Raw genomic sequence first — 24,745 nt, 5'->3', positions numbered from 1 at the left:
CCCTAGTCACCTTGTTAGGGTTGGCAAGGAGCCAGGGGTCAGATTTTAGTGCTGTTATAAAATCTGCCTGTAACCCATGTGGCATCTGTGGTTGCCTGCGCCTTGGTGCGGGCTGCGCCGGAGTTGTTTGCAAGGGGGGGAAAGGCTGTCCCCGAGCGCGTCCCCAGGTGACAGCTGCCAGACCCAATTGGGAGTCAGAAAGCACAGTCCCTATGACGTCGGAGATAGGCTCTGTGTCCTGAGGTAGTCAGGAGAGTGCGTCTGCCAGGAAATTCTTTTTCCCTGGGATGAACTTCAGCTGGAATTTGAACTGGCTGAAAAACTGAGCCCAGCGTATCTGCTTGGGACTGAGGCGCCGGGGCATACGGAGCGCCTCGAGGTTGCGGTGGTCTGTCCAGACCTCAAAAGGGCAAGTCGCCCCTTCCAAAAGGTGACACCAAGCCTCCAGTGCTGCTTTGACCGCAAAGGCTTCCTTGTCCCACACGTGCCAGCGCCTCTCTGTCTCTGAAAATTTCCTAGAGAGATAGGCGCATGGCTTCAGGATTCCAGCAGAATCCTTTTGCAGTAGGATAGCCCCAATTGAGAAGTCAGAGGCGTCAGCCTGTACAACAAAAGGCCGTTCAGGGTCAGGGTGGGACAGAATTGGCTCTGCTGTGAACAGCGCTTTCAGCCTGTCAAAAGCAGTTTGACAGTCGGGAGTCCAATTAAGCATGGCCCCTGGGTTTTTGACCTTGTGTGTCTCCCCGACGCCTTTGGTCTTTAGTAAATCAGTCAAGGGCAGGGCAATTTCTGTGAACCCCCTCGCGAAGGACCTATAGAAGTTTGCGAGCCCAAGGAAGCTTTGAAGTTGGTGCCGGGTGCGTGGGCACTCCCAGCTCAAAACCGCCTGAACCTTCGCAGGGTCCATCTCTATGCCCTTGGCTGAGATTCTGTACCCTAAATAGTCCAAGCGCGACTTGTGGAATTCGCACTTGGAGAGCTTAGCGTAGAGTTTGGCTTTCCGGAGCTTAGTGAGAACTTGCCTCACTAATCTCTCGTGTTCCCTTTGATTCCTTGTGTAGATTAGGACATCGTCTAGGTAAACTAGGACTCCTTTGAATAGATGGTCATGCAGCACCTCGTTGATGAGTTGCATGAAGCCCCCCGGGGCCCCCGTGAGACCAAAAGGCAGTACCTTGTACTGGAAGGAGCCCAAGGGACAGTTGAATGCCATTTTCCACTCGTCCCCCTCCCTGATGTGAATTCTGTAGTACGCCTCACGGAGGTCGAGTTTGGAAAACACCCTTCCCTTTGACAAGTGTGCCAGCATGTCTTTTACAAGGGGGAGGGGGTATTTGTTTGATAGGGAGGCGGAATTTAATCCGCAGTAATCTGTGCATAGTCTCAGGGTGCCGTCCTTCTCCCGGAATAGGACGGGCGCTCCAACTGGCGAGTTTGCCAGTTCAATGAAGCCCCTAGTGAGGTTCTTGTCTAAAAATTCTTGCAGCGCTGCCAATTCCCTCTGGATCATGGGGTAGATTTTGGGCTTGGGTAATGGAACGTCTGGGAGCAGTTCGATTGCACAGTCCGTCTTGCGATGGGGGGGTAATTGGTCCACCTCCTCTTCCCCAAAGACGTCAGCGAAATCCGAGTATTGCTCCGGCAGTCCTTCTGGGGGGGTGGGCTAGTTGGTCAACGATCTCAGCCCTCCCCACTGTCAAATCGGAGGATTTCTCTTTCATTGGTGCTTGGTAGACCCCGTCCTCGAATGTTATGGAACGGGTCCTCCAATTAATGCAGGGGTTGTGGCATGTTAGCCAGGGGATCCCCAGCACCACTATGGGCTTGCCCACGGGGGTGACCACGAAGGCTATGGTCTCCCTGTGGGTGCCCATTTTCAGGGTGACCTTTCTTGTACCCTGGGTGGCCGGTCCCCCCTGCCCCCCCGCTGTGGAGCCATCGAGTTGCTGAAATATCAATGGTTTTGGGAGGGGGGAGCAGGGCAGTTGTAGTGCGGCGACAATGTCTGGGTGGATCAGGTTTCTGGAGCACCCAGAGTCCACTAGAGCTCCAACCGTGATGGCTTTGGAGCCGTAAGTCAGTTCGATTTTCCCTGTCAGGATGGGACAATCTTCACTCACCCTGGGGTTGTCGCGCCCGTTCTTTGCCACCTGCCCGGCGGCGCTGCTTAGGGCAGGTGGAAGGCATTTCCTGCTGGCTGCTCCTGGTCATCCAAGATGTCCCCTGCGAGGTAGGCTTCCTCTTCATCGTCCAGGGTCGCTAGCACTCCTGTCAGCTGTCTGGGAGGGTTGGGTGGCTTGTGCGGTGGCTTCTGCATTGGTCTGGGCGGGCGATCCATCGTTCTGGTTTTGAGGCATTCAGCTGCCTGGTGCCCCGTCTTCCCACACCTGACGCATTGCCCGCGGGCAAACCGCCATTGTCGCTCTGCGTCCCACATCAAGCCCGACTGTGGGACTGGTCCTTTTCCGTCGGGAGGGGTTCTGTCTTTCTTGGTGGCTAGCATGAAGGTGTGCTGGGCATGCTCAGCCTTCCCGGCAAGGCAGATCCACTCATGCAGGGATTCTGGATCGTCCCTGTATAGTGCCCATTGCAACACCTCACGGTTGAGGCCATCCTTGAACATGTCGATCAAGGTGGCCTCAGACCATTCCGGGATTTTACCCGCTAGGACCTTGAATTCAAGGGCGTAGTCCGCCACCGCTTTTTGTCCTTGGCGCAGTCCTTTAAGGGTGCTCTTGGCCCTTTCCTTTGCCAGAGGGTCTTCAAAGTACCGCCTGAGAGCAGCCAGGAAGGTATGGAAAGTAGCCAGGGCTGGGGCTCCGGACTCTGACATCTGGACGTACCAGTCCGCAGCCCTGCCTTTGAGTTTCGTGGCTACTGCCGAGATTTTGGCCCCTTCCGTTGTGAAGTAATGTCCATATTGTGACATGTAGTTCGTGGCGTTCGTTATGAAGAAAGACAGGTTCGTGGGGTCTCCGTCAAATTTCATGGGGAAGTCCTTGGCGAACCCCCCAATTTGTGAGACCCCCACCTGTGGGTGGCCAGGGATGGCCCCCACCGGAATGGGACCACGAGGTCCTGAGAAGGAGTCCCGTGCTTGTCCCTTTCCTCTTGGGGTTGTCGATGGGGTGGGTAGGGTGCCACGATCCCCCCTGCCCCCTGTGCCGCTGCAGTCCTTGTGAGCTCTCTCATCGCCAATGCCATGGACTGGAGCATGTGTTCCAGGGCTCGTACCTTGGCCTCCAGGACTCTGATCCTGTCGGGGGTGACAGGGTCGTCCGTCCTCAGTGCTGCCGGTTGCTGCCCGATCGGCAGTCCTGCGACTCCCCGCTCGGGCGTTTGGGGGTAGTGGAGTCTCCAGGTGGTGTAGGATGTCCCTGGCCGGGGTCCCGCTACGCCATCCCACATGAAGAGTTGTTGGCCCCTGACTTCCTCTTCCATCGGGGCTCTCCACTCCGGGCTGGAGCTCCAGGTCTGGAACTGGGGTGCGGTGTGGGCAGGGAGGGAGCCCGTGTCCCATCTCGGGTGCGCCGACTCCAGTAGTTGTTGGGTCGTCTCCCCCTCTTGCATTGCGTCCTTCGTGCCTCCGGTGTGAAGCACCGACTCCATGGCCATCCCCGGTTCCATCATCGCCTAAGGTTTTCTCCCGCAGAAAAAAATTTTTCCCGGTGGAGACTGGTGAGGTTCGTTTTTTGTGACTCTCAGCTTTTTGTCAGGCTCTGCCTGAGACCCAAATGAAAGCACAGACGCTAGGGTAGGCTTAGGTTCAGGTTTTATTTGGGAATAGAATGCATGCCTTTAGAAAGCTGAGAGTGAGGGGAGCGCGCCGGAGCGGGATTTAAATAGCCCGCACCGGTCAGCGCTCCACCCCACATCATCCCAGGTGCATCCCACGAGTCCCAACGGTTTCGTCCCTGCTGGGTGAGAGGTCATGCATCCCCCTTGTGCCCCGGGCATCGCCTCGATCGCCTTCCTGTGCGGTAACGATCCATTGCCGGGCAATCAGGCTCTTAATTCTTCGAAAGCCCAGGCGTGCCTCTCCTGTTGTTAGTCAATTACCCGTTGGCTACTTTGTAACTTTTGTTTCCCGGTCTGCTGGTCCCGGTCGTTACTTAATTTCTTCGCACCTGTTGCTGGTTCTTTGTGTTTCTTAGTTGCCTTTGCCTAATCCGTCAGGGACCCATTTCCTTGTATTGTCATGCGAGCCGTTGCGATGTCACAAGCATTGCAACGGTGATCATGACATCTACCCTATTGGGTGATACATATCCAGTGAACTATAATACTCCAAAAATTAAGGCACCAGTGACTGAGAGGAGGGTGACCCTGTCCAGGAAAGGTCACAACTGGTGCACCAGACAAATCTTGACCACAGATGACCACCTCCTCAAGCAGGAGCTGAGAGTCCAGGAGTACCCCGAACCTGCACACCAGTTTGGGGTGGAAAAGTGAATCCCATCCTAAATTAGAGTTGTCAACTCCCAATACTGGAAGACCCAAGGACCCACAGCCACTCCATCTTGTCAGCGCTGTCAGGAGAACCCATTCCATGTCTCATCCAGCCAAAAGGCTCTTCCTCTCCTCTCCTGCTTGGTCTTCTGTATCTTTCACTGTAGAAACTCTCCAGGAAGGGTTCAGAGCTGCCTGAGAGCATTCTGGCCCTGTCTTCTCCCAAGGATGTGATGAATGCCTGCCAAATCTTGTGCTCCTCTTTGCAGCATTGCAGTGACCAGCTCTTCTCAGCTCAGTTGACCAACCTCCTGCTCTCTGTCCTGGACTATTTGAGAGGGTCCAGCCCAGAAGTACTGAAGGCAGCAGAAGAGGTCCTCGGTGCAGTTCTGCAGAACCATGCCATGAAGGTGGAAAGGGTGAGTGTTTTTAGCTGCACTGTCCATCCCCTCCCTCACATTTTTCCTGCTACTTAAAATGCAGCAATTTTATTTACAGTATTTATTTCTTGGTTGCTCGCTCTGAGGTTAGAGGCCACCCCACTCATGAATGACTCTAAGCATGTCTGATCTCACCCTGTTCACCCTGGGTGAACAAATGGGTCTGTCAGGAGAACTCCTTGTCTTTTTGTCTGTGGTGACATTGGCTTCCCTTCTCTGTCCTAGTCTGACCAATATTGGGCTCCACTCAATTGTAACTGAGTGTTACAATTCAGACCCTGGGAAACACATTCTCACATCCTATGGTACAGAAGGAGCTTGTCCTTCATTTACTTGCTAAACTGATGGGAGACAGCAAGGAAGAGACTTAAGGTGGGCCCCCCTTGACCCTCTTGGGTATAAGAGGGAGGGGAGGAGAAACCCTGTCAGCCTTTCAAGATTCTGTTATGAGCCCTTATCTCAATAAAGTAGATGCTGGTATTGCTTGTAGTCTCTGCTTCCTCACCTGCTCTACCTGGAAGAGCTGATGAGCTGATACAGCCTTGATACTTGATTTTCATGGTTCTGGATTCTGTTGACTATTTTCATTACACTTGTTTTTATCTTCTTTGCAATTACTGTAAACCCCCCAGGGCCTTCTGAAGTAGAGCAGGATATACTGTAAATGGCTTCATGGCCAACTGATAGCTATTAAAGAATCGCAGTAAGCCTATAGTCCAGCATGGCGTGAAACAACGTTCCTCCTCAAATAATCTGGCCATAAAAAGAAAGCAGAAGTTGGTTAGACGGCTCGTGCAGCCTTCCCAAGCCCAGGGAGGCGGAATGTTCTAGACCTTGCAATCAATACATGGATCTATAAACTGTCCCCCCTTTTGCAGGTGACAACTCAACTCAGTGTTTCTCCTGTTTGATGCAGATCAGAGATGTTGTTGGCGGCATCTACATGTGCTTGCAGCTACGCCACGCTTCCTACTGGACCCGGAAAGTGGTGCTAAGGGCTCTAACCTTGATGATCCCGTATCACCTGGAGAAAGTGATGCAGAGCTGCCTAGCATTTTCCATACCCCTCAACAGGTAGGACCACTAATCACCCTTACAGGCTGATTCTCCCCCCCAAGTACCGCTCCCATTTGTGACTTTCAGGCTTATGTTGATTTCCCAGACAGGCCAGTGAACTCTGGACAGCCATGGCTTCCAGCCCCAAGGTGGCTGTGCAAATCCTGCACCTCTTACTGAAGAATCTGCAGGTGAAGGGCACTTCTGAGGACAGAGAAGACAGCACAGCCACATCTCTGGCGGTAGGTGACGTCCCACAGTGCCACTGGCCCTGGTCCACGGGACTGGCCACATCCCTCTTCTGAGCTGCATTTTGTGGCCTGCTGGAGGCTTCTCTTCCCTGATTAGAAAGAAAAAACTCAAAAGCAGGTTTCCTTTTCTCATGGAGGAAAGGCAATAATTGTTCTTTTGTTGTATTTTTTAATTACCATCTTACATTTTACCATTAGCCTCTGTTCTGTACCCTGTCTAGAATCCATCTCAATTGATTTGGTAACCAAACCTCATCCATAAAAATATAATAAATAAATGTCCTTCCTGGCCAGTGAGTCACTCAGGGCATTTTATATTGCTTACGGTGCCCCTTCCATATCGCTTAGATAGTCATATAGAGGGGATGCTCCAGGATTTAGGAAAAGAACACCAGTGGTTGTCCTCAAGGCTTTTCCTCATAGCTCCATTAAAGGGCTATCCCTTCCCTGAGTCAGCAGAAAATTTGCTGTCCTTGCTCCAATCTGTAGCCTTCCTGCATATTGTTTAGATCTGGGTTTCTCAACCACGCTTCCGTGGCACCCTAGGGTTCCACAAGAGGTCACTGGAGGATCATGATTTATTTAAAAGGTTATTTCAAATTCAGGCAACTTCACATTAAAGAGGTAAGTTTCGTTCTTTATTTTTAGTTTAATAATGCTGTTACTGCATATTTGCAGGCCTACACATGAAACAAATATAATAATTTTGCAACCTGGCCTATATTTGAGCCAGAAGTTGCAGGGGTTCCCTGAGGCTTGAAAAATACCTCAAGGGTTCCTCCAGGGTCAGAAGGTTGAGAAAGGCTGGTCTATATCAAAGTTTCTCCCAGGGCACGTTTCTTTTAACGTGAACAAACGTTTCAAAGTTTCTTCCATGTAGAGGGCATGTGCACCCCGTTTGGATGACAGCCCGGTCTGCTCTTGGGATCCTGGCCTCTAGCGTTGCCAGCGCCAATCTCATGCGGGGTCCCGACTTGCAGGTGGATGGCAAGTTAAGCAAAGGGGTGGACAGATAAACCCTCTGGGCTCACTGCCCTCCCCTTTCTGAACACCTTATTAATTAAAGTTTCTTTTTAATTAAAGGTTCTTTATCTGAACAAATTTTACAAAAAGCAATGCACAGATCTAGAAAAAAAGAAAAAAAACTTATAACTCAAACAAAGAAACAGCAAAAAGAAGAAAGGGGGGAAACTATGTATGCATATCAGATATCCATCCAATATCAAAAAATACTTAAAAGTTTCTAAATCTGCATTAAAGAAAATAAATGATAATTAATTATTGCCACAAAATGTCATGACATTTATGCCAAAGGAGAACTTATTGTGTCAATTTTTTTCAAATAATGTTATTGAGAATTATAAATGAAAAGAATAAAAGCCAATATGGAAAAATACAAAAGAGAAGAAAATAATGTGAAAAAAGAAAAATAGAAAAAAGAAAGAAGTAACTTCCCCTTTCATCCCAGCAAATAAAAACAATTTTAGTAGCTTATCACCATCTCTAAATAAAACATAATCTCTCTTCACCCCGTATCTCATCTATGGAATAAAAAAAAAGCAAAATCCAAATGCTCTGTCAGCCATTCCTTGTCAGCAAAAGTCCAATAAGGGTAACTAGATGTAGCTCTTTTTCTCCTTTAACCATGTTCAGATAAGCCAACCTTGTATTCCTTCCATGATTTTTTTTAAAAGTATCTTAAAATACATTCTGTTCATCTGTGTTTCAAGCCAAAACTCTTTCAGAACTTCAGCAGGTTTCTTTTGTATACCCAGTAAGTAGAAGTTGTCCTTTTATTTGTCATCTCTAATAAAGTCCTTCAAAACCTTAGCAGAACTCTTCTATATATCCAGTAAAAAAATTATCCAAGTCAATTTCTTGATTCAATATATGTACATCTCCTTTTGGAAATACATCATCCATCGGATCCATTTGTGTGCCCATATCTTTCTCCGTATTTTTCTCATTACTTGTTACATTTAAGTCCTCCTTCAAAATAATTTCAAAATCATCTGCTGCAACTTGTTCTTGTTCTGTAATTCCATTATAACATGCTCTGTCAATTTTGTCTAGCAATTTATTTTTTAAAGAGCTGGCAAACAGATATTCCCAGGTTTGTATTATAAATTTCTGCTCCATTTTATCCTTTATTCTCTAGCTCCCTCTAGTGTCCAACCTTCAAAGTCCCCTTATCATTAAAAAAATCCTCAAAACAAACCATTTTCCCAGGGGAAAATTTATTCTAATTAATTCAAAGCTCTTTATAGGCATTTAAAATTATAATTCCAAGTCCATCTGAGCCCTTAATACAGGCTCGTATCAGTGCTTGGCCAGACTCGTTCAGTGGCACTGTAGGCATCTCTTATTCCAAAAAAATGTAATTCACAAGGCCAAATCTTTCATATTTTTTACATTACCAACAAAGGAAATTTGACATCCATCCTTTCAGATACATTCTTTGGGATACCCAGTAGACTTGAAATAAAATATTTTTATTACCTTAAATCCACTGAAACAAGGGTGACATTTTTTATGACCTGCAACCATCAATGTTCCATTATTGGGTGTTCCAATTGTTTAATCCATGTCATTAATATCAACTTTAAAAACATATTTTTACAAATACAATGTGGGTTTGGTTTCAGATATCAGCTCTATAAAAAAATGAAAGCACCTCAGGTTTCTTAGGAGCAGACAGAGGATCCAATGTGTATTGAGCCATTAAAACATGCTTAAATTGATTAAATTGCCACCGTTGTGAATTAGGGAGGCAAAAGTCTAGTCCAGAAAAATCCTTAAAATAATCAACACAAAGAAATTGACTGAAACTGATTTCTCCCGCAACTTAATGCAAAAACTTCTGAAATAACTGCAATGTATACTCAGTCTTTTTTTTTAATCCGTTCAATCTTGTCTGATTCTCGGAGACTGCCTGGACAAGTCCCTGCAGTTTTCTTGGCAAGGTTTTTCAGAAGTGGTTTGCCATTGCCTCGTTCCTAGGGCTGAGGGAGAGTGACTGGCCCAAGGTCACCCAGCTGGCTTTGTGCCAAAGGTAGGACTAGAACTCCCAGTTTCTAGCCTGATGCCTTAACCACAACACCAAACTGGCTCTCTATAGTCAGTCTAAGCTACTAATGTTAACAAACTAATTTGCCCTTGACTTCAAGAGTATATATATTTCCATCCCCGTTTATAGCAATATTTTTTCTTCCTGCTGTTTCATTCAATAAAAGAACTGTGTGTAGTATAGCTGCAGCTATAAAGAAAATTAAAAGCAGGGTTAGTCAGGGGCCCCAAAGACACTAAGATATGGCAGGAGCTGTTTCCCAGGCTCAAGTGAAGTTAAGAACCAATGATACCAAACCAGTCCCGGGACCAAACTTTAGTGCTAAAGCATGTTAGCACCCCAAATACAGGTAGTCCTGGCTTAGCGACCACAATTAGGACCAGCAACTCCATCTCTAAGCAATGCGGTTGCTAAGCAAAATGGGACGACGGACTTACGGCGTCACTTCCCATTCAGTTGTTAAGCGAGACATCATGTGACTTACAATTTTACTGCTGGCTTCTCCACTAACTTTGCTTGTCGGAAGCCGGTTATGAAGCGCCCAAATGTTGATCACATGACCGTGGGGATGCTGCGATAGTCGTAAGTGTGAGGACTGGTTGTAAAGTTACTTTTTCAGTGCCATTATAACTTTGAATGGTTGCTAAACAGGGCAGTCATTAAGCAAAGACTACCTGTACGTCAAGGATGACCCCTTCCGTCTTCAACAGAGAACCACTTACTGTCCAAGTAAATCAGCAACTTCCTCCAAAAAACTCCTCTGAATCCTAATTCTAAGTATGGTGACTTTAAGGTCAGTGTCAACCAACAAGGAAGACCAGACTAAGAAACCAAGGCTATGCAGATCAGGACTCCTCTTATTGGAACAGCTTCAGTAACAGAATCTTGCAAGTTCAAAGGAGCTTCCCCCCACCCTCCTCTCACTTTACCTTTGAGTGAACCAGGGAGGGGGCTGTCGGAGACATTTCCTCAAGTCAGTTTCTTGGCCTGGGCTCAAGCCCCTCTTCTCCTGGTAGCAGCTCTTCCTCCTGTCCCTCGAGGCCATTCACTCTTCCCTCTGCAGTCAGCAAGAATAAAAGGGAGCCACTCCACTGAGGGCCGCGTCCCCTGATTTCTCTCCACCAGGCAATGAACGTCATCTATGAGACCTTCCGCATCCCAGCATATCGGGCAGCCCTGGCAGAGATGCATCTTCAGCTCTTCATCCCTCTGCTGAAGCAGGTCCTTTACGTGATGCAGCTGAACTTGCCAGAGAACTTAAAAGCCAGGCAGGAGGTCATCCTGAGGGAAAATCCCACAGCGCTCAGCTTCCAGAGGTACCAAACCGGCACACTGGAGGGTTGCGCCCTCTCTGCCCAGATGCCCCCTAACTCGCCCCCCCCCCCGCACAGTGCAGGGTCTGCAAGGGGAGGTGCCCCCCCCAGCCACCCCACTTGACCCCTCTGCCTCAGGACAGCACACTACCTCCCACCCACCCCCCACCCCCCAGCGGCTTCTCTGCTGGGCCTAGTCCAGGGTTCCCCAAAGTGGCCAATATTGATAAATGGCTGCGGGGGCGGGGGTCAATGGGTGGTCCGTAAAAGATGGAAGGTCAATTGGAGTCAATTATTCCTTTGGGGCCTCTGTACAGCTCTGCGCCAGTCCGTACTCCTGAAGGTGAGGGGTAGTGGCGAGACAGTATTACCCAGGGTCGGATGGTCAGCCGCCAGCCAGCGAGAGCAGCCTTGAGTTGTCGTGGCGATGGCGATGATGATGATGATTTTCATAGAATAAATGTTTGGGGGCCTGAAACGTCGCGAAGAGGTCGCTGAGCAGCAGGGTCGCAACTAGGGGCAGCAAGCGGGGTATGTGCCCCGGGAGCCGCGCTGGGGAGGGGGCGCCAAAATGGGCGCGGAATCCACATCTGCCCCGGGTGACAGACCCCGGCTGCGGGCCTGCTGAGCAGGAGAGTTCCGAGCCCCGGTCTCGTCCCCGTCCCCGGGAGAACCCTGCAGCGCCCCCTGCTGGCAAAGGAAGGTAGCTGCCCATCTCCCTTTCCCTTCCTCCCCACGCGCTCCTGCAGTCAGGCCCCTTGCCCGCAGCCAGGCCCCTTGCGGCCACGCCCCCCTTCCATGTCCTTCCACCGCCTGGCCAGAAGGGGGCCGAGCATTTCAAGCGCGCCCTCATCGGCCTAGAAGGACCGGCCTCGGCGGGGTCCACTCGGGCTTGTAGCTCGGCGCCCCGCTGCGCCTCGGACAGCCCGCCGTGGCATCTTTTAATGAAGTGATTTATGTGGGGTTTTCCCCACCTTTTTGCTGTGGTGGGCTGATGGCTACCAGAATGAAAAACAAAAACAGAATATAAAAAGTTAAAACTACAGATGGAAATTATTAATATCATCAGTACTAAAACCAACTAACAATTAAGTGCATTGGTCGCACTTATGGATGATCTCTGGCGGGAGCGGGATGGGGGTAGCGCATCCATCCTCGCTCTTCTTGACCTCTCAGTGGCTTTCGATACCATCAACCATGGTAACCTTTTGGGTCGGCTCAGGGAGTTGGAGGTGGGCGGCATAGTTTTGCGCAGGTTCACCTCCTTCCTCCAGGGCTGGTCCCAGTCGGTGGTGATAGGGGGGGAGAGATCCAACCCTCGACCTCTCCTTTGTGGGGTGCCGCAGGGTTCGGTTCTCTCTCCTCTCCTATTTAACATCTACATGAAACCGCTGGGTGAGATCATCCATCACCACGGGATGAGGTATCATCAGTATGCCGACGATACTCAATTGTATATCTCCATCCCGGGGGAGGTAAGTGATGCTGTGATTGCCCTCTCTTGGTGCCTGGGGGCTGTAGGGGTCTGGATGGGGAACAACAGGCTTCAGCTGAACCCTGGTAAGACAGAGTGGCTGTGGGTTAAGGGTTCCTCAGTATCCAGGACTTTGTCATCTTTAGTTCTGGATGGGGTTGCACTGCCCCAGACAGACCCGGTGCGTAATCTGGGGGTCCTCATGGACTCACGGCTCCTGCTCGAAGAGCAGGTGGCAGCCGTGGCCAGAAGGGACTTTGCACAGCTTCGTGTTGTGCACCAGTTGCGCCCTTTCCTGGATCGGGAAGCCCTTCGGAGGGTCACTCATGCCCTTGTTATCTCCCATATAGACTACTGCAATGCACTCTACATGGGGCTACCCTTGAAGAGTATCCAGAAGCTTCAGCTGGTCCAGAATGCGGCCGCACGGGCTATTTTTGGCGCCCCTAGGAGGGCGCACATAACACCTTTGCTACGTGAGCTGCATTGGATACCAGTTTGCTTCCAGGTCCAATTCAAGGTGTTGGTTGTCACCTTTAAAGCCCTACATGGCATGGGACTGGGTTACCTGAGGGACCGCCTCTTCCCCGTATCATCAGCCCGTCCCACCCGCTCATGCAGAGAGGGCATGCTGCGGACCCTGTCAATAAGAGAATTCCCTCTGGCGGGGTCCAGGAGGCGGGCCTTCTTGGCAGTAGCGCCCGCCCTTTGGAACTTCTTGCCCCCGGAGGTGAGATTAGCCCCATTGCTCCTAGCCTTCCGGAGGAAGTTGAAGACCTGGCTCTGCCACCGGGCTTGGGGCAGGGAGGAGAATCGACATACTTTGGGTTGGCTGGTGCCTTAAAGTGCCCCTCCTACATAATGATTGAAGAGATTATAGCCATCTGGATTTTATGAGCTGGGGTAGTTAAGAAATTGTTTTAGTTTTAATGGGATTTTATTAGAATATTATTGTATATTTATTTAAATTTTTATTGTATATTTATTCTATATTGTAAACTGCCTAGAGTCCCTCCGGTTGGAGGAGATGAGCGGTGACAAATCTGATAAATAAATAAATACAATTAAAAGCCAAATGTTAGGCTTTTTAGCAGCTTCTTGTCTAAAAAGGTGCATGAACACCCTGGGCAGCTAAGGAGGGCTAAAGCATGGCCGTGCTGGGGCTGGGGAGGGCACCACGGGCCGCAGCTTTGCCAGGCTGGTCCGAAGAAAGGGCGAGCGACTGAGGAAGCCGAGCCTTGCCCTGCCAGCCAAAATGTCTGCACTCGCAACCCTGCCAGGCAGGATGGGCCATCAGATCCCCTTTCAGAAAGGCCTCAGAGGTAGAGAATCGCGGACAGCAACTGATGCCTATCCCTCCCCGCCATCCGACCTTCCCTAGTGCCGCCCCTTTTCCAGAGCTTGGCTGCGTCTGAAGGGAATCCGATTGCCAGTTCAGGACATTGGTTAAAGAGGCCAGCAGGCGGGAGTTGGGCGGGGGGGGTGGTCGATGGCAGCACAAGAGGAAACCAAAGGAAGCCCTCCCGAGCCCCCTCGAGGCTGCAGGAAGGCCCAACCAGCCTGACTCACTGAAGGGACCACCAGAAGGTCTGGGCCTGCACACCATTCTCTTTGCACAATGAAAGCCGCTTCTCAGCAGCCCTCTACTAAGTGATACCCCCCACCTCCCCAGCAGGGAGGTCCGTCTGGCCATTCCAAGATCGGCCCCAGCCATGGGCTTTCTGCAGTGGGTCTGGCTGCGCTGACTCATAGGCAAATGGAACGCCGCAAAGGGGCAAAAGACGTGGGGTGAGGCTGGAGCAGAGAGGTGGGAGGCCCTGCTTTTGGCCCACCCCTCCTGGTGATGCAGGCCCAGGTGGCACTACCCACTTCCCAGCAGCCCCCACATTGATGGCAACAGAGGAACCCCCCTCCCAGACTGAGCCCTAGTCCTGGGGTGGAACATACTCCTTCCGAAAAGGGGTGGCCCAAGGTCCACTTTGGCCTCAGAAAGGACGGGGCACAGCGCAAGAGGGGGACAACATAAGTGATTCTCCTTTCCATTTATAGCATGTCGGTGGAGATTGTGAAGAATCTGTTCTCTGTCGCTGGGGACTGGGCAGTCTATGCCTGCATTGAGTTCCAGCAAGGATGGGTGGTGCTCAGCACCCCCGAGCACTTTTTACAGGGCACACGTCTGCTGGCACGGTAAGAGGCCTGGCCATAAGTCTCCCACACACACACACACAATGGCTCAGCACTGCGCTGCTGCCATCTGCCCTTCCCACCCCTCCCCTGCTGCTTCCTTTTCTCCATCCAGCTCCTTCACAGCAATGCCAGTGGTGAGAGATGGCAACATGGCAGTGGCCCTCCCTCTCTTCCTAGGCACAATCTCTGGGCAAGACTCTTGAGCCAGATCTCTTCTCCGGGAGGGTGGGGAGCATTCTTTTCCCTGTTGAACAGTTCCCTTTGGGCTAGGGTGGGGCAAGTTATCTCTTTTAATCAGCCCAATTTTAGGGAGTGAGAAAGTGAGCTGAAAATGAGCCTTTGGACAGCACCCCTTTCCCATCCTTCTTCCTACCGGAAGCCATCGGGTGCGGGGGGCATGGCACATGAGGCTCTCCTTGGGCCCCTCCTGGCTCCCCTGCAACAACAGGGCAACTAGGAAGTGAGGGCAGAAGGGCAGCGTCCCTCTCTCCTCACTGTCTTACCAAGGGAGAAGCGACTAAGCAAAGCCCTCCGGGGCCAGCACCTGGGGGAGCGGCTGGGCAGCTACCCTGGCTGTCCCCCGCAGCCCTCTGCACCTGCTTAAGCACTGCTCTCAGCCTGTTTGGCGATGAGATCAGCATCACTTTGGCTCTGCTGCTCGTTCTGCAGGGCCATGACGGAGTGCAACAGTGCCCAAATCCCAGGAGTCTTTGGGGAGGCTGCTCTCATTCTCAGCAGTGAGGAGGACGAGCTGAAGAAGATGACGGCCTTGGCACTCGTGATTGAGGTGAGGACTCTACTCTTGCCTTGGAGGTTGTCCCTCACCTGAAAGTCACCAGGCAAGGCTGGGCTTTGTGGAAGATGCTGCCTCCAGCGGAGCTGGTTCAAGCGGCCCTATTTTCAAGTTTGCTGCAAGCACATACATGCACGTGCACACACACAGAGACGTGTCCTCCCATAAGCCTGTTCATGCCTTTCTGTCCCATGCACAATTGTTTGCTAATAAATTTAAAAAGGTCGCAGGCTGATCTCTGTTGCATTTTGCCTCTTCAGTTTCTCAAAAGTCCATCTGCCATCAAGATGATGAACAGATTCAGCCTGAAGGACCATCTGGAGGAGGGCTTGGTGGCTCACAATCCTGTGGTCCAAGATCTCTGTGTGAAAGGGCTCAACAGTTTTGTTTTCGAACAAGGGAAGGTAAGAGCTGTTACAATAAATGTCTTCTCGGTGATTCACTCCCTGCTCAGGTCAAACACCAGACACCATAAATCAGAGTTCAGAAATCTATTAGCACACAAGACAAGAGCATTGAGTGTGGCCCAGGCACAGTGCAAGGGGTGCAACACCCTTTTATAGTCAGGGATAAAGAACCAGTTTGTGCGTCTTAATTCTAAAATCCTCAAGTTTTAGTTTCCTAATAAGGCATAGCCTGATTTCTCACTGTTCTAATTGACATGTCTTATCTCTGTTGCTGCAGCCTAATGGTTTCTCCTCATTCCTTTCTTATCTGCCTATTTTTATCCTTATTTTACTCTCTTGCTTCTGTATAATGGCAAAGCATTAACTTCCCTTCTAAAATGGCATTAGTTTAGCTTTCTAATAATTACTTTCCAACACTTCCCCCTTTAAGCCTTTAAAGAAACATCTTTTAAAGGCTCATCTTTAATTTATACTTATCTGGTTAATTTCCTCAATCTCTATATGCATAGTGAGTTTAGCAGCATGAGGTTTGCAAATATTAAAAAGCTAGAACATACAATAGGTAAATTACCTAGATACTGAAAGCAACAACATCCAAAAGTACAACAAAATCCACAAATTACGAACACATAAGATAAACAACTACAATGCAAGCAAATAGTTCCATTTGACAAAAGTTAATAAAGTTCATTTCTAATGGGCAAACTGCCAGTATTACCCAAACAAGTAGGCTAAGGCCCAGTTATCTGTACCAGGAACTCTCTTCAGCTTGAGTAGAGATCCTGCATGTTTGCCTGGACTGGAATCAAAAACAGCAGGCTTCATGTGGGCGTGATGGATCCACGTGATCCTTTCAGTAATCTTCCCAATGGTCAAGGTGGTTCACAGGACTTGGAAGGGTCCATCAAACACATTAAACAAATAAATTCATCTCTTTGTGCAGGCTACTATTCCTGTATATTTCGCTTCGATTGGTACTATTCCTGTATTACAACAGAGGTTTATTTCCTAGCCATGTTGCTCATGTCTCTGGAAAGCTTTGACCACATTCATGTCTGACAGCAGTAGAAGGGGGGGGGAGACAGCAAAAGGTCCTAATGCAAACCTCACCCCTTGCGGACTGGCCTGCAGTGTCATAGAGCACATTTCATCCATTTTGTGCTATCGTGGTAAGGAACAGACGCCTACAATTGTTGTTGTTGTTTATTCGTTCAGTCACTTCCGACTCTTCGTGACTTCATGGACCAGCCCACGCCAGAGCTTCCTGTCGGTCGTCAACACCCCCAGCTCCCCCAGGGACGAGTCCGTCACCTCTAGAATATCATCTATCTATCTTGCCCTTGGTCGGCCCCTCTTCCTTTTCCCTTCCACTCTCCCCAGCATCAGCATCTTCTCCAGGGTGTCCTGTCTTCTCATGATGTGGCCAAAGTATTTTAGTTTTGCCTTTAATATCATTCCCTCAAGTGAGCAGTCTGGCTTTATTTCCTGGAGGATGGACTGGTTTGATCTTCTGGCAGTCCAAGGCACTCTCAGAATTTTCCTCCAACACCACAGTTCAAAAGCATCGATCTTCCTTCTCTCAGCCTTCCTTATGGTCCACCTCTCGCAGCCATGTGTTACTATGGGGAACACCATTGCTTTAACTATGCGGACCTTTGTTGTCAGTGTCTCTGCTCTTAACTATTTTATCCAGATTTGTCATTGCTCTTCTTCCAAGGATTAAACGTCTTCTGATTTCCTGACTGCAGTCAGCATCTGCAGTAATCTTCGCACCTAGGAATACAAAGTCTTTCACTGCCTCTACGTTTTCTCCCTCTATTTGCCAGTTATCAATCAAGCTGGTTGCCATAATCTTGGTTTTTTTGAGGTTTAGCTGCAAGCCAGCTTTTGCACTTTCTTCTTTCACCTTCCTCATAAGGCTCCTCAGTTCCTCTTCGCTTTCAGCCATCAAAGTGGTATCATCTGCATATCTGAGATTGTTAATGTTTCCTCCAGCGATTTTAACTCCAGCCTTGGATTCCTCAAGCCCAGCATGTTGCAGGATGTGTTCTGTGCACAAGTTGAATAGGTAGGGTGAGAGGATACAGCCCTGCCGTACTCCGTTCCCAATCTTAAACCAGTCTGTTGTTCCAAGGTCTGTTCTTACTGTTGCTACTTGGTCTTTATACAGATTCTTCAGGAGGCAGACAAGATGACTTGGTATCCCCATACCGCTAAGAACTTGCCACAATTTGTTATGGTCCACACAGTCAAAGGCTTTAGAATAGTCAATAAAACAGAAATAGATGCTTTTCTGAAACTCCCTGGCTTTTTCCATTATCCAGTGGATATTGGCAATTTGGTCCCTAGTTCCTCTGCCTTTTCTAAACCCAGCTTGTACATCTGACAATTCTCGCTCTGTGAATTGCTGAAGTCTACCTTGCAGGATCTTGAGCATTACCTTACTGGCATGGATGCCTACAATAGAAGCATTTATTTATCTTGTTCCCTTCTCAGGTGAGCCAAGAATCTATTGGCTAGAGAGGAGGGGAGGGAGGGAGGGATCTGATTTATATCCTACCTTTTCTACAGATCAAGGTGCATACAGAGTGGCCCCTGTGTGGTAGTTTGGCCAAGAGAGAATCACCTGCTCAGGGCTCCCAGAGAGCTTCTGTGGCCAAGGGTGGGCTACAGCCTGCATCTGCCCCCTCCTTGTCCAACTGCTGCAAACTCTCCCACTGAACCCCCTGCCAGATTGTTCCCTCCCCTGAGTTTACTCCCTGGAAAGTGGCCACCACCAATTCCTCTCAAAGTCTTTACAGTCCCGCTCACTCAACAGGGCTAGCACCCAGTCACCCACAGTGACAGTCGCTAACTCTGAGGACAGACCCCTCGTGCCTTATCATAAGAATAAGGCAGCAGTCTTGTGTAGCCTTGCTAGCAGGTGATTGTACCAAGTTCAGCAGAAGCCATGTAGAGGGAGATCTAAGTCAGATTTGGAAGGGACACTTCTGAAGCTGCAGGAGGTAACATTTGCAAAGCCTCTTAAATGCTGTTTCTTTTCAAAGAAGAATGCAGGAAGAGGCAGGGAAGACATCTCCATAGGCAGGGGTTGCATTCTCACCTGCAGTTCCCTGTTTGAGAACCACCACCAAACTTCCCTCTCAAAACTGTGTTTGTCCTCTCTCTTGTCTGCTCAGGTTAAGTCCCTACGAGACCAGCTTCCAACAATGATCAACTCTATTTTCAGTGGACATGCAGAAGATGTTCTGGAAGGGCTGAATGACATAATGACCACACTCTATGAGATGGATGGCCAGGGAATTGGGCTCCTCTGTGTTGATCTTGCTCTGAATGTCCGCTCATTTTTTGAAGATGTAAGTTTTGAAGAAATGGGGTTAGGGCTTCCATAAAAACTTAACAACACCTGCTAAATCAGTCCAGGGGTGTCAAGCCCTTGGAGACTAGCAAATTCAGGAAACAAGAATGCTTGGATTTCTGGAATGCTCATCTTGGAAGTGGGGAGGATGTCTGAAATGGGTAAGGGCAATTTTCTAGATCTATATTTTGGATTGAGGAATGTTTCTGGTTTTTTCCTTTTTTTCCCCAAACAACTTGAACATTCCCAAGTCATCCATTAAAATCTCTCTCCTCTTTTGCTGTCAGGTGAAAATTAGTTTGGGATCCCTAAGAGCTTCAAAGCTGGGCTGCCATCACAAGAAAGGCTGGCAAGGAACACTTCATACAAGTTTCTTGCTTTGTGTATCTCCCATCAGGAAAGAGTCAATGTCCGTGCAACTGCCATCTCATTGTTTGGGCAGCTGGTGATGAGAGCCAAAGAAACCGACAAGGCCCTCCTCAAGAAGGAAGTAGTCTACAGCCTTCTCCCTCTGCTGCTGCATTTGAAAGATCGGGAGAGCACAGTTGCCATGGCAAGTTTAGATGCCTGCAGAGGGGGGGCTAAGACCATCTCTTCAGCATAATTGGAAGGGCAATAGCTCAGGGGAAGAGTATCTGCTCACCTGCTGAAGGTAAAGAGCTCCAGTCCCAGCTGGCATCTCCTGGTTGGGCTGGGAAGGACACCTTCTGAAGCACTGACTACCATCAGTGTAGACAGAACGGACCCTGACAGACCAGTGGCCTTCCCTGGTCAGAGGCATGTCCTAAAGGCTTAGCCATGTGTCCTTGCATCTAGAAACAAATTAAGCTTCCAGTGAAGAAGCCCTTCTGCGGGGCTGAAGATTGAACGGGGTTCAGTAGCACCAACACAAATACAGAAGTTGGAGGATCTTTCAGAGGATTTGAAGGGGGCACAGCAAATCTGAACAAACTTGGTTTGCAAGTGGGGTCTAGAATATATCATCACAAGCCAACACTTAGGTAGATTAATGGATGGAACCACTGACTTCAGTTGCACAATAATTAAAGAGGGAAACCCAGCAACCTTGGAAGAGAGCAAAGAAAGAACAAAATGAGAGTTTGGGTGCAGGCTGTTTGCCCTGGTCCTTCTGTCTAATGAACATGTCCTGTCACTAGGAGGTATAAGGACTCTTAACAGAAGTATAAGGCTTAGAAAAGGGTGGGCACCCCTGTCATCAGAGGGGTGGGATGTCTGTGCGTGTGGCTGCTGAATTGCAGGGGTGCCGCAGAGTATTTCTGGAAGAAGATTATTCCCTCTTAGGCAGAGGTGTCTTTGGGTGTCTGGGTGGGTTGCACCTTTCTGTATCTCAGTGTGCAACAACTCCCACACCCCCACCCCTTTCTTCCTGGTTGCAGAGCTGCAAGTTGACTCTCTTGCACTGTGGCGTCTTTCTGGGATGGGCCCATCTGAAGCTGATGTTCCGCAGCTTGGCCTGGGATGATCTCCGGAACTGCTTGGTGAATGTGTGGAAATACTTGGTCAGTTAATGGTTTGCTTGACAGATGCTTTTTAAAAAATGTATGTCATTCACAAAGTTAGTAATAGCCATCGTATGACAGATTTGTCAATATAAAAATATGGATTAGATAGTTCTACTTTTACTCTAGGAATTCAGGATGACATGCATGGCATTTGCTTCTCCCATTTCATTCCTGCCCCTTTGTGAGGTGGTTGAGCTGAGGGAGGGAGGGCTGGCACAGAGTGTACTGAGTGTCACCGTCTGTACAGCTGCAAAGGGAACCCCTTGTTTGAATGGCATCCTCCAAAGCCTCAGCTCACCACCAGGCCACTTCCCCAGCCCCCTGTACTCTCATTGGATCAACCCCAAAGATCACAAGCCATGATCCTTTGCAACTGCAACAGTAGGCAACTGAAAACCACACTTGGGGCAAGACCGTGAGTCAAGGGGGGAGATCTTGAATCTGAAGTAAATGGGGCCAGATAATTCTTTTTTTTTTTAATTTTATTATTTGACAAAAAGTCAATCTCTTTGTTTTTGGCTGATGTTTTTGAGGATTTTCTTTAAAAAGAAAATCCTCAAAAATATCAGCTAAAACAAAGAGATTGACTTTTTGTCAAATAATAATAATTATATTTCAGCTTTTCAACAGTTTAAAACCACACCACTGAATTTTAGCAGAAAACGTGGGAGCTTGAGGGTGACAGATGCTTGCCATCTCCCCACCCCAATCCTGCTGCATTATGACCAGCAGCCATGGAGAGGCTCGGTCGAGCAGCTACTCTGGGGAAGGGCAAACTGGGAACGGAGCTACTCCAGTTTGGTTCAGTCTTTCAGGCAAGAAGGATGGTCCTCTCAGGACATGGTGAGGGACTGAAGGTGGAGGTCGATAGAGACACGGTTGTGGGACCTCTTTTTATCAGAGTGAGTTTGAAAAATCCTTGGGAACTGGGGAAGTACTAGATGGAGGAGAGCCCACGTTGTCCCTGACCGTGTCTTCCCAAAAGGGAGGAAGGGTTCCACCACACCACAGACCCACCAGGCAGTGGGAGTGGAGCCAAGGGGAAGAGCGGCACCATCGTTTTCACTTTGGTCATGGGCTTATCCTTAGTATTGTTTCAGTGCAGCATTGTCTGCCTGTCCATCTGTCTGTCCATCTGTTTGTCAAATTTATATGGTTTATATAGCCTATTACCATTCAGTTGGCTAATTGGCAGTTATCTAATCTAGGTTAGCTGTTTAAATTGATTTTAAACTCTAAGCTTTTAACCCTAATTTTATTGGGCTGGACATATACCATACTGTCCCAAGCTATTGTGAGTTCATGAGATCTGGCCCAACCCACAGGACTGACTCCAAGCACCTCTTGGCAACCACTTCTTTTGGGACGCAGAGAATATAAACAGGCAACTGCCACTAACAAGTGAACATGACTGGAATGGAAGGCAGGAGCCCCATTACACAGAGGGAAATGTGGGAAAAGAATGTGCTGGATTTGGCAGGGAGGGAACATAAGTTGTGTGTCAGCCTCATGACACTCCGTGACTGTCCATCCTTTGCCACGGCTCCTGTTCCTGAATTACAGCAAAGGTTTCATTCCCAGCCACGCTGATCGAGACCCCGTGGACCCGTGTAAGAAAGGGGCATAAGAAATGGGCTGAAAAGAACCGAAAAAAGCAGAGACAAAAGCAAAGTCTGTCACAGTGAAAAGAGGAACCACTTGCACGGAGACTTCTGCAGTCTAACAGGGGTGCCCATCTCTGGGTTTTGCCCAGCTTGAGGACAAGACGACCAGTGGAGCTGGGGGTCCTCCTCTCAGAACCCATTTTCGTTTCTCTCAAACGCCTCCTGTGGTTTTGAAAGCCAGGCCAATGCGCCTCCCTGCTTTAGAAGTCCGAGGCGGGGCCTGGGAAAAATTCAGAGCTCCCCCTCCCAGGAAGCTTGATGGTAATAAAAATGGGGAAACAGGACCGCAACTTCAGGCCCGAGAATTAAGTATGTATTCATAATGAATTCCTCTCCTCCTTTCTCTGCAGATGCGGAACAACCATGATAATATACACATTTTCATATCTCAGGCCTTGGGATTCCTCCATCATCCCCAGACAGAAATAAGGAATTCTGCAGCACGGTTCATGGGTAAATCTCAGGAAATGCTTCTCTGTCCCTCGAATTGCAGCCTCTTCCCTAGTCCTTCATCCGGTCTCGACAGTCTCCCCTGAGTTGGATCCGTAGCAGGCTCCACCTGGATCCATAGCAGGCCGTGGGGTGGGCAGACAAACAGACAGTGCTCTGGGGCCTCGGTGCGGGGGTGAGGTGGGAAGGGGCTTGGGCCCAGGAGAGAGCCAAATTGGGACCACTTTCCCAAGGGTGGCAAAGTAGCTTTTAAACTGATACCTGAGGGAAAGCCAACAGGGGCAAGGCAGCGTCTGACTGGGGGTGGGGGGTGGGGATTATGCCACAGAGGCATTGCCTACAGCAGGTATTGTGACAGACCCCATGTTGGACATGGGTCAATGGGTGGCCATGTCCACAAACATGACCATGTCAGCATGAGCCTGTCCATAGGCTTTCTGTGTCCCTCTCTGGCACAAAAAGTGTATGGAAAGGCTCACGCCAGCATTTCATCACTCCCAGAATGAAAGGGCTGGAAGGAGACCGACTACTCCAATCTACCACCCAGTGCAGAAAGTCACTGTGGTCCTTTCAGAAGGTGGTGGTACAGTGCTAGAAGCACCCCAATTTGCCCAAGATAAAGAGGGAATAACAGAAACCTGGTGAAATGGAGAGCTGGTGGGATACCACCTGTCACAAACCTTTGTGGGTGCATGACACAGAACATCCAACACCACTTGAAATTTTTCTTCTGTTCTGCATGCAGCAAGCATGTAAAACAACTTCCTACTTCAATTTTCAGTCAGCCTTGCTTTGCAAGAATTATTCACAACCAGATAAGGCCCTGGGTCTAGTCACCTATCAAAACTCCCCTCTTCCCCTGCTGAACGTCCCATGCTGGACAGTGACACACAGCAGGAGGAGAGACAAGGCCAGGAGACTTCACAATCCGTCCCACTTGAAAGCTAAGAGGACAGACCGTTTGCCAGCCTTGTTCCTGAGGGACCCTGAAGAGCTGCTTTGGGACAGAGCAAATTTATTTATTTATTTATCATATTTCTACACCGCCCCTCTCATATAACAATGACTCTGAGGCTGGCTGAATTCTCTTTCCTGCCACCAGCCAGACAGGAGGAAACCTGTTCAGCTGCTGTCTGCCTGGGTACACCCTTATGCCAGAACAGCTACTCTGGTCTCTCTTCTGGGCTAAGAGACAAGTTGAAGGGCACCAAGGCCGGGTGTGGGGGGAGAGGGGGAGGGAGAAAATTGGTGTTGGCAGGACGTAAGTTTGCTGTGTCAATGTGCAAGTGAGGACAGGACCTTTGCTTGTTTTTTATTTATTTGTTTGTTTGTTTTCTATCCCACCTTTATTATTTTTATAAATAACTCAAGGCAGTGAACATACCTAATACTCCTCCTCCTCCTCCTTTTCCTCACAACATCAACCCTGTGAGGTGAGTTGGGCTGAGAGCGACTGGCCCAAGGTCACCCAGCTGGATTTCATGCCTAAGGCGGGACTAGAACTCTCAGACTCCTGGTTTCTTTTACTTTCTCTTCCTGTAATCCTGTTAATGTCTTGTAAAATGCACATTTATAATCCACCCCTATTCACTTGCCTTATTGGGTCAACACCCTGTTTTTTAATAAAAGGGTCTATTGTCTAGCATATTTTTGCAGGCCTTGGGAAAAAGGGTCTCTACTAGCAAATGATTTAAATTTTCAGAAAACAAGGTAAAATTCTCAAACTTTTTTTGTGTAGGCTATACACTCAACTATTACAGCTCAGAACTGTCTAAAAACCTGGAACAGGAGGACCTTTTTTACTTGAATAAAGGTAGGAGAATGAAGGTATCACGCTGCCTGCCTGAGCTAAAACAGAGGCTCCTTCCTTTGCCCAGCGGGTCCAGAGGGGTACATCCCCACAGTGGGCGAAGTTTGATGCTGCGTGCCACCCCCACCCCATGCACACCCCTCCCTCTGCAAAAGACAGAGGAGAGATGGGCCGAGGGGGGGCCTCTCACCTGGCCCCGGGGCTGACCTCCGGTTTCCTGGTGTCTCTCCCTTAGCTAACTGCAGCTGAGGTGGGACTGACCTCTAAACGCCCCAAGCTCCTTTATTGACAAAAAAGACTGAAAATTATCCATGTATAAAAAATTACAGAATCCTAGGGCTGGAAGGACCTCAGGGTCTTCTGGTCCAGCCCCTGCCCAGGGCAGGAACCCTCAGACCATCCCAGGTGAAGGACTGTTCCACCTTTGCTGGAAAACCTCCAGCGATGAAGCACCCACGGCCCCAGGAGGCAGGCTGTGGCACAGTGGCTCTCACGGTCAGGAA

General features: G+C 49.2%; 1 protein-coding gene across 1 annotated transcript in view; it reads left to right on the top strand.

Annotated features, from left to right (window-relative positions):
• Nucleotides 1–24,745, top strand: part of LOC134502423 (maestro heat-like repeat family member 5) — a 94,525-nt gene that overhangs the window by 64,846 nt on the left and 4,934 nt on the right. Inside the window, exons 19-30 of the mRNA XM_063310763.1 lie at nt 4,719–4,868; nt 5,806–5,963; nt 6,052–6,187; nt 10,389–10,579; nt 14,100–14,237; nt 14,907–15,024; nt 15,291–15,434; nt 18,617–18,793; nt 19,193–19,348; nt 20,193–20,315; nt 22,333–22,435; nt 24,171–24,245. Coding sequence (XP_063166833.1) covers nt 4,719–4,868; nt 5,806–5,963; nt 6,052–6,187; nt 10,389–10,579; nt 14,100–14,237; nt 14,907–15,024; nt 15,291–15,434; nt 18,617–18,793; nt 19,193–19,348; nt 20,193–20,315; nt 22,333–22,435; nt 24,171–24,245 — 1,669 coding nt within the window. The remainder of the gene's footprint in view (nt 1–4,718; nt 4,869–5,805; nt 5,964–6,051; nt 6,188–10,388; nt 10,580–14,099; nt 14,238–14,906; nt 15,025–15,290; nt 15,435–18,616; nt 18,794–19,192; nt 19,349–20,192; nt 20,316–22,332; nt 22,436–24,170; nt 24,246–24,745) is intronic.

The sequence above is a fragment of the Candoia aspera genome, chromosome 8 (assembly GCF_035149785.1).
Source record: "Candoia aspera isolate rCanAsp1 chromosome 8, rCanAsp1.hap2, whole genome shotgun sequence".
Lineage (NCBI taxonomy): Eukaryota > Metazoa > Chordata > Lepidosauria > Squamata > Boidae > Candoia > Candoia aspera.
Note: the sequence above shows the minus strand (reverse complement) of the source record. Positions and strands in the feature narration are given on the sequence as shown.